Below are 9,257 nucleotides of genomic sequence, written 5' to 3'. Positions count from 1 at the left end.
CGGGCTGTGCCGGCAGCTTGCCAAGAGCCCGAGAGCTGGGCCAAGTCTGCACAGACACGGCACGGGATTGTAATGGGCGATGAGTACACGCAGGGTGGTTTTTTTATAGGCTGTTGTAAGTATGCACAGCACTTCTCAGCCAAAGCAGGCAAAATACTCTTTGAGGCTTTTGGGAAAATGACTGTCTACAGGAACAAGTTTCATGGAAGCAGGGTTTAAATTCTTAGTACTTGGCTTTTTTCTTTGAGAGGACCGTGCCTGCTGTGAAATGCATAAAGTCTGTTAATAGTCTGATTTTGTTGTTTGCATTTATAATAGGAAAAGTCTATTCATAAATGTAACCCCACTGAAGAAGCTTGCGCAAATAGTTGCTTGCCAACGCAGGGCTGAACGCGGGTCATTCGGCAGCCTTTCTGTAGGCACCAGGCAAGCTGCTTCTGGCCTGTGGGACCAGGACCTGGGCTGGAGCAGCCTGCGACCCAGCTCCCCCCATCCCCGCCGGCGCTCGCCGCTGACTCCCTGCAGGCAGCTGCGCTTTAGCCTGTGCATCTCTCCGGGGCGCAGGGGAAGGATGCCAGCCTTTTTTGTGTTAGGCGCTCAAATGCATTTAACAAAAAAATTTGGTGTGATTTGAGGTGCATTACTCCATGAAGCCATCCTTGGGCTTTGTTGAAGAGGAACCTGGAACAATGTTTTGGATGAGGGATCAAGAATGACTGTTACCGTGCTTTCCTGGCTTTTTTCCTTATTTGATCCCTTTGATGAGGACTGATAAAAATCCTCATGCTTGTTGATGAACTGCTGTCTGTCTCAGCCCGTGCCAGCTTTGACCTGAGGTGCAGACGGGGGACGGGGACATGGGGGCATGTGGAATCAGCGGATGGGCAGCTGATTTTAGCACCCCGAGTGTGTTACAGCTCCCTTTCTTGAGATGGGAGGTGGTCACCGCGGGCCAGCTCCCATAGGAGGCTGATTGCCTCTTCAGGGAGTGCAGTTTGGGTTTCCTTCCTCCTCTTCCCTCTGAGAAATACAGGGCAGGGGCTTGTGTGTATATATAGATGGGGTTTGGGTTTTGGGGTTTTTTGGGGGAATTGAAATAAACTGTTTGAAAAGAAAACTAATAGGTAATGCAACTTGTGGAGTTTTCCTGGTTTCCACAGCGTTGTCTGCGTCCTGTATTTTAAATTCCTCAGCTCCAGCCAGCTCCAGGCTCCTCTCATGGCAGAGCGGCGCTGTGCTCTGGCTCTCCCTGCCTGGCCCAGGCGGTGGATGGCTGGGAGGAGGGATGCAGCCCCGCCGAGGGGAGGCTGCGGCGTGTGCGGGTCCCCGGGGCGCTGCGAGGGCTCCCCGCCAGCTGAAAACAACCCTTGTCGCTTTTCAATGGGACATGGAGGATGCAGCCGTGAATTACAGATCAGTAGAAAACCTGACATCCGCTCTGCGTGTCGGCAGCATGCCACTGCTAAATGTCTTAACCCGCTCTATGTTGTTAAATTCGCTCTCTGTCTCTTGTAAAGCCCTTTTTCCTTGTGCCGGGTGTCCCCGCTGCCGGAGGGTCTCCCTGGGCGGACCAGCTGCCCTCCGTGCTCCCCCTGCTCCCCGCTGCCCCGCAGCCCCCAGGGCAGTGGGCTCACCCCGCTCCCCTGCGCCTGCGGGCCCCCATCGCTGAAATCAAAGATCTCTGCCTCTGCTCTTTGAACCATTGGTGTGTTGAAAGAAAGAGGGCACGTCTCCTGAGCCACATTTGTCCAGACTTGCAGGGTTACCCGGGTGTAGCGCCGAGGAGAACGCTGGGGTAATGTAAGCGGCTCAAAAGGAGCGTGCGGGGTAGCTGGGGAGGACGGGATGGCTCTCAGGTCCTGCGGCCGCCCCCCGTGGAGTGACGGACCCCTTCGAGCTGATCCAGAGCATTAAGCAGCTCAGTGTTCCTTGGGATAGCTTTCCTCTGCTTTAAACTTCCTATCCTGGATTACTCAGTGATCATGCGGTGGATAACTTCATTTCATCGTGTTTCCAGCATAATTGTTGAAGGTTAAATATTGGCACGTATTAAGAATGCATTGACGTGTGTCAAGAATGAGGAAGGCAAAGTTACTCCTGAATGGATGTTTGAACGCGGGAGTGTCACTGCTGGGGGTTACGTGGTGAGCGCTGCCTGATCCTTTCTGGAAGGACGAAAACTCTGAATACTTGGGTTCAGAATTTTTTTGATCGTTTTAACTGATGGTGAAGCAATTACTGAAATGTTTCTCATACTCTGCAAAACAAATCCATGTCGGGAAGTAAATATAGAAGTAAATGGCTTGGCTTTCGTCACCAAGCACTTAAGCAGCCTGCTAATGATTTGAAAAGGCAGCAGCAAGATATCTGAAGGAAAAATGGCAGTATCAAATTTATTTTCAAGTTTCATCTGCTTCACTGGAATGGAGTCTGGAAAATGAAGACGAATACTCGCATGTAAGAAGAATGGCAATGACCGAGTGCCTTGGTCAAGGCGAGTAAGTTTTGCACACACTACTTGCTGCTGCTTCTGACTGAAAGTTTACGGCGTGTGACGAGGCCAGGGAGTCTCTGCAGGAACCGAGTGGCGCAGGACAGAGGAGCCCTTCCGAGTCACCCGGCCCTGCTTGCTGGGTTAAATCCCAGGGAAGATGGATTGCAGTCAAGCTCTATTCCTCGGTAATAGTGATTGTTTAAATGCAGAGTTTAAGGAAGTGCAGAACAGTTTCCTTTCAGAAGCCTGTTAAATAATTCTTATTTCACAGTAAAAAGTGGAGCCTTTTTTTTTCTTGTAAAGACCAAGTGTCCTGGAAAAGATTTGAAATACACAAGAGAATTCACTCCTTTATTTATTGTTTTAGAGGGAGCATGTGCCTCTACTGATCTGCTGGAAACAGCCTGAGTTTTCACACAAGATGTAGTTACCTGTCTTCAACAGCAGGGAAATGAAGCTGAAAGGAAAACCCTTGAAAAAGCAACTTAAACTGGGAAATTATTCTTCTGAGAGTGTGTTTTCCTTATATATATCTCTCTTGCTCTTTTTTTCTTGCCATCTAGCAATGGCTTCTGCTGGTTAAAGAAAGTTATTCGGAGTTTTCTGGCTGAGATCTTTTCTGTTTCCCATCAAAGCCCAAATAATACACAGTTTTACAGGCCTTCTTTTCAGTTCACAAGAATTTAACTTCTTAATACCTGGTTAAAAGAACGTGCCTTCTATTCTACATGCCTGCTTGGTACTGAAAGGGTTCATGTTTTCCTACTAACATGCTTCTATATATGCACTGTAGTTGCGCGTTATGTTTTTGTGACACTAAAAAAAAATCAGTTTTAAGAAATTGCAGTAATTTATGAATTTTATAAGTGAATGAAATGACGTGGGAAACGACATAGTAAAAAGGAGACCAATCAGCCTTCGTGGTTCTGCATTTTGTATAAGGAATTGATGAAAGACGTTGCTAAACACTGACTTTTGGGGTGGCTACATTTTAAGACAACAGTGGAAGTGTGCACAGCTCTCATGTCTCTTCTCTTTCCGCAGCTCTACAATGGTAGATGGAGTTATGATTCTTCCTGTGCTGATGGTGATGGCGTTCCCCTCCCCGAGCTGGCAAGGTGAGTGACGGGGGTGGCGGGGCAGTAGCTCTCTGCTCTGGAGGAGCCACGTCCCAGCGCCGGCTCAGCTGGTGGAGCCCATGGCACCGCTCCACGGCACCCCGCTCGCTTCCCGAGCTGGCAGCGTGGGCACGCTCCTCTCGGGACGGAGGTGTCTGCTTTTCCATTTCCAGTTGCTTCTAAGGATATTCGTTGCCCGTTTATGTATAAAATTGATAGCGTGTGTGAGTGGTGTGGGTCTTGCCAGGGCCTGGGGAAGGAAGCGGGAAACCTGATTGGAGTGGCGAGTTCCTGAGCTGTGTAACGAGTAGGTCTTTCTAGCCCATGGGCTGAGGTGCAGTTGTGCTGCTTGTGCTCGTAAAAGCAATTTTTTTTTTTCCCCCTCTGGGCAGGGTCTTTGGCATATTTAGCGTGGTGTTTGGGAACTTTTCCATGATTGCTCCAGTAAGGTCTTTGGATATGGAAAGTGACTTTTTCATAAATCGTTTACGTAGTTGTGTGCAGATAAAGGTTTTATGACATGCAGTGCATTCAAGATTTGCCTCAGCAAAATGGGAGAAGGGTATTTCCACTGCTGTGGAGAGGCAGGAATGGTTCATTTGAAGGTCTTCTGGATGTTTTGGGAGATGCCCTCCTGAGAGACGCATACTTGCTACTTCGCAGACAGCCTTTTAAAAATGTTGAATAGAAGTTTTCTGTGAGTAACTTGGTTTTCTCAATTTTAAATTTTAAGTGACTTGAGAGGTGTATCTAGTGTTTGTTATGGCATATCTATGCTCTTTTGTATTTACCATGTGAAATCTCTTTCTGAACTACTCTGCTGAAATGCACTTACTTTCAGATGTTGGTGCAAATAATAAAAGGCAGAGTATGTTAAATGGAATGTTAGAATGGATGGTGGAAGGTGAAGGTTCAAAATGCACGGGCGTCTAGTGGTTGACTTTAGTCATGTCTATGAATAGGAAATTGAGACAAAATTTAAGAAACGAGGAAGGTTGGATGAATGTTTGTGGAAATACACTAAGCTGCTAGTGTTACTGATACAATATTATCTTGAAATATGGTTTGGTAGCAGTTATCACACTGTACATACTTAGCACTCTTGCATTGCAGTTATCCGCTTCTCAAAAATGTTTTTCAGCTTTCAGAGCTGCTTATATTAAAAATCTTAACGTTAAACCACCTGCCTTTCACATCCTTAATGTGAAGAACGGTAGATGGAGAAGAGGAAGACGTGGGAAAGGTGCAGGTTAACGTCTCAGGTTCCGGTTAATTTCTCTTGTACAGTGTGGGGAATGGGACACTCGCGCTGCCTGCGTGGTGCCGCCTGGAGAGCTGCGCTGTCAGCCCACCCTGCCCTTCCCGGGCTGCCCCGCGGGGCAGGTCCTCGGTATCCCACCTGACTGCTTAAAAAAAGGGAAGTAGGTTCTAGGGCTCAAACTGTCTCTTTGTTGAAAAGATGCCAATAAGTGATCAGCAAGAGAAAGAGTTACTAAACCCGTGCAAAGACGTCTTCTTTCTTTTCCCGGTGGTCTGTGACACCAAGACTGGAGGTACAGGATTGTGCCTGCTCTGGGAGCAAAGGCAGCGCTGGCCCAGATGTGCTGCTGGATCGTGCCTGCTCTGGGAGCAAAGGTAGCGCTGGCCCAGATGTGCTGCTGGATCGTGCCTGCTCTGGGAGCAAAGGCAGCGCTGGCCCAGATGTGCTGCTGGATCGTGCCTGCTCTGGGTGCAAAGGTAGCGCTGGCCCAGATGTGCTGCTGGATCGTGCCTGCTCTGGGAGCAAAGGCAGCGCTGGCCCAGATGTGCTGCTGGACCGTGCCTGCTCTGGGAGCAAAGGCAGCGCTGGCCCAGATGTGCTGCTGGAAGGGGGCTGTGGGCAGAGCTTGTGTGGGGGCAGGAGCGTGTGAGCAGAGATGTGCAGATGTTGTGTTCTTGCTGTCCGTCCGCCTGTGCCAACGGGACATGTATGAAGAACAACGTGGAGCTGCCGTGCCGAGGGAGAGCTTGCCCAATAATGCTTTTTTAAGAACTCTGTGTTTGGGCCTGCATTTCTCTCCCATGGTGACAGAGGTCCCGTGGAAGACTTTGTAGAAGAGACGTGACAGTCTTGCTTTGCTTTGCTTTTCTTGCTTTATTCCTTCTCTTCTCCTCCCCTCATACTTCCTATGGCGAGTTTGGTGAGTTTTCTTTTTCTGTGAGCAATTACTGGTCTAACGCACAGAAACAATTCTGCTGTTCCCCATTCATGTTTGCTGGTAGTAATGCTGTTCTGTTTCCTTTGGAAATCGGTCCCTACTTCCAATCTGGTTGTAGAGGAGTGTTTGGGGAGGCAGAAATACCTCGTGGGCCCCTCAGCAAATTTTTTTGTATGTCTCCCCATCTCGGTTTTGGCTTCCTCACCAATAAAACACGTAGTTGCAATGGGAGAACTCATCGCTTTGTTCCTTGAGCGTCTCAGTGCCGCTGGGTGCTTTGGAGCCAGCAGCCTGTGCCAGGGCTGCCGGGGCGGTGGGCCCGACGGCGCGGCCCTGGGTTTGGGGTGTCTTTCAAGGGGGAGGGCGCCTTTGAGGGAACAGGAGCTGATCCTCCGCTGCCGGCTAACAGGCCACCAAGATGGGCCCGGTGCGCCCTGACCAACATGCTTTCCCATGTGCTTTTACTGGAATTTTTAAAAAGTTGATGTTTTGGGGTAGAACAGTTATTTTGTCTTCCCCTTGCACAAAATAACACGCACACCAAAAAAAAAAAAGGACAAAGCCTTCTGATTCCCACCCCCCGGTGTATTTTATCACGGTCAGTCAATTCCCTTTTGCTGCAATTTGGACCAGGTTGGTGGTTTTTGCATTTCTGATGAGTGAAAAGTGTCCGGGTGTATTTTTGGGTCGCATTCAGGAGCAGACTCTGACTCTGTCTGCATTGCCTCTATGCTTCTGAAGGTGAGACTGAACACGAATTTAAAATAAAAGAAAAGCAACCCACGACCCAACCCAAAAAATCAGACACTGTGTAGAATTCTAAGAGCAGAATCACGTCTCGTCCCTGCTCGAGTGTCCAGAAAATCCTTTTATTCTAGAGGTTTAATGCAGCACTTACTTCTGTGTTACTTTTTTATTAGCCCTGTAAAGTGGGGAAAGAGGCTTTTCTTCATTTCCCAAGAAGCTAAACCCTGACTAAAGCAGAGCACTTTCTAAATCCTGTAATGCCTGTGCCTGAGAGCGTGAGGTTTCTCTCTGCCCTTTCCTGATCCCGACGGCAGCGTGAGGAGCGCGGTGCGTGAGGAGCGCGGTGCGTGAGGAGCGCGGTGCGTGAGGAGCTTGACCTGCAGGGTCTTCCCTGCAAACACAGCCCCTCTGCTGGGCCTCAGGACTGGGCAGGCTGGAGAGGGTGTCCTGTCACGCCATGGCCGGGAAGCGTTTGGGAGCTACCCAGACTCCAGAAACGGCTGTCTGGCCCGCGGGGAGCTGGCTCTGGGAGCAGCCGGACCCCGCTCGGCAGCTGGGCTGGGGGCGGCTGCCCCTCTGCCGGCCTCAGGGCTTCCCCGCTGCCTGCCAGTGACCGTACCACCGGTGATTTTTCTGGTTTAGGGGCTTTCGTAACATGGAGAGCAATAGTAAGGCTAAACCGACTGTTTCTTAGTGTTGGAAAATTCAAAGGCTTTTGTTAAATTAATAAATCCTGTATAGAATAAATTACTATAGGTTGCCCAGTGAAGTGGTTGAGTTACCATCCCTGGAGGTGCTTAAAAGCTGGGTAGATGTGGTGCTGAGGGACACGGTTTAGTGGTGGGCTTGGCAGTGTTAGGTCAATGGTTGGACTCAATGTTAAGGGTCTTTGCCAGCCTAACTGATTCTGTGATTATTATTGTGGCTGGTGGGTTATTATTTTTTTGTTGAGAAAGAGAGAATAAAACTCTGAACGGAGTAGTCATCTCTGCAAGCTTGTCATTTTCTGTTTCCCTGAAATGGGTAAGAATCGTAAAGGGAAGCTAAGCACCAAAAAAGAGCTGTCTAATGCACAATTGAATGGGCTCTAAAGAGATTTTCATTTTTTCCAAGTCTGCTTTCCTTCATCTTCAGTTCATTATGATATGAAGCCCTGGCAGATCCCACCTCTTCCCCCAGTCCTAGTCATTTAAAATGAAGAAGAATATTGCTGCCTTTAAATATTTTGGCCTTCAAGCGTAAGGTCCTTTTCATCCTGCTAGAGATGTCGGCAGCTCTCTGATATAAGCTTTGCCTGTGATTGGCAACCTTTCTGGTTTGAATTTTGAGGTTCTCCACTGGAAAAGGGGTGGTCCCACGCAAAGCCTAGCAGCGAGCCTACGCAGGGGATAACGACCCTGGATCGGCTCCGAGTGGTCTCGGGCTGGGAAGCCGGATCCCGGCGCTCGGCGGGCTGGGATCGGCCACGCGTGCCGAGGTTGGCCGATGACTGCAGTGTCTGTGCATGCTGAGTATGTGGCCGGGGAGGCACGGCGCCCGCCTGCTGCATGGCTGGGGCTGCGCTGGGGGCGGCTCCCGAGGGACCTTCTCTGCCCGCTCCCCTGGGCCTTGGGCCCGAGGGGTCGCTGCTCTGGGCCTTGGGCCCGAGGGGTCGCTCCCCTGGGACTGAGGGGTCGCTGCTTTTGCTTCACCTCACTCTTTGCTAAAGAGCGATCGCTCAGATGGAATTCTTCCTCTTACACTTACGCCGTTACAAAGTCGTGTCTCGGTGAGGGAAGGACTAGTTTAAGGCTTGTTTACCTCTGTCCACCCTTGGCCACCTGGTGCTTTTTTTCCCCAGCCTCGTACTAAGAGGTCTTACGGTGACATGTACGTTATCCCTCTGAACGCTCGCTCACATGTGCGCACTACGTGTGTATTTTATCTGTGTAGTAAGATGTACTAGTCTTTATCTGCAAGGTGAAACTTAGTCCTCTGAGGAGCAGGGAGGTGGACTTGATGATCCTCGTGGGTCCCGTCCAGCTGGAGATGTTCTATGAAGTTTTGGAGGGAGGGTGTGCAGTGGCGGTGCGTTGCTGGAAGGAAGTGATTTGATATTGGTAAAGCCCTTCTTTATGTAGTATAATTGGAGGATGTGTCTTTAGGAAGAAAATTGAGGCTCTTACAGTATATGTTTTTACTTTTTAATGCTTTTTAAAATTACTTCAATATTTGCTGACCATGTCACATGGTTAACATAGGCATTTTTTCGAGCCACAGGCAGGTGAAGAAACTGTTGCAGTAGTGCCAATAAGAAAAGGTGGGTAAGTGCCCATTGTACTCGCTGTTCCCATGGAAAATGAATTGCTCTTCTAAAAGTGAAGAGATCACCTCAAAATTAAGATGTGTTCCCAGAAACATGCAGCATATTTCTCCTTGGAGAGAAGTAGTTTGGTATTTTCCCAAATGGTTAACAGTGTTTACAGTCCGGACGTTGGATATAAAATGTGAAATAGAACGGTAACTGGTCGTGTGAAATAAACTTTGCATAGCAGTAAATAACTTGTCTTTGCGTCCTTGCCGCTGCGCGTTCCCATCGTTGGCCGGCGTTCTCAGTGTCACGGTTTGGTGTCCGGGAGGGACGGCAGCGGCCGTGTCCCTGCGCACCAGCAGCACAGGCAGCGCGACGGCCCCTGCCATCCCCCACAGGGGGACGCACCG

General features: G+C 49.5%; 1 protein-coding gene across 1 annotated transcript in view; it reads left to right on the top strand.

Moving 5' to 3' along the window:
• Positions 1-3,545: 3,545 nt before the first annotated feature.
• Positions 3,546-9,257, top strand: part of ACVR1 (activin A receptor, type I) — a 44,171-nt gene continuing 38,459 nt past the window's right edge. The window contains exon 1 of the mRNA XM_009885460.1: positions 3,546-3,612. Coding sequence (XP_009883762.1) covers positions 3,546-3,612 — 67 coding nt within the window. The remainder of the gene's footprint in view (positions 3,613-9,257) is intronic.

Source organism: Charadrius vociferus, unplaced genomic scaffold (assembly GCF_000708025.1).
Source record: "Charadrius vociferus isolate BGI_N301 unplaced genomic scaffold, ASM70802v2 scaffold404, whole genome shotgun sequence".
In the NCBI taxonomy this organism is placed as follows: Eukaryota; Metazoa; Chordata; class Aves; order Charadriiformes; family Charadriidae; genus Charadrius; species Charadrius vociferus.
This window is presented reverse-complemented; position numbering and strand designations above follow the sequence as displayed.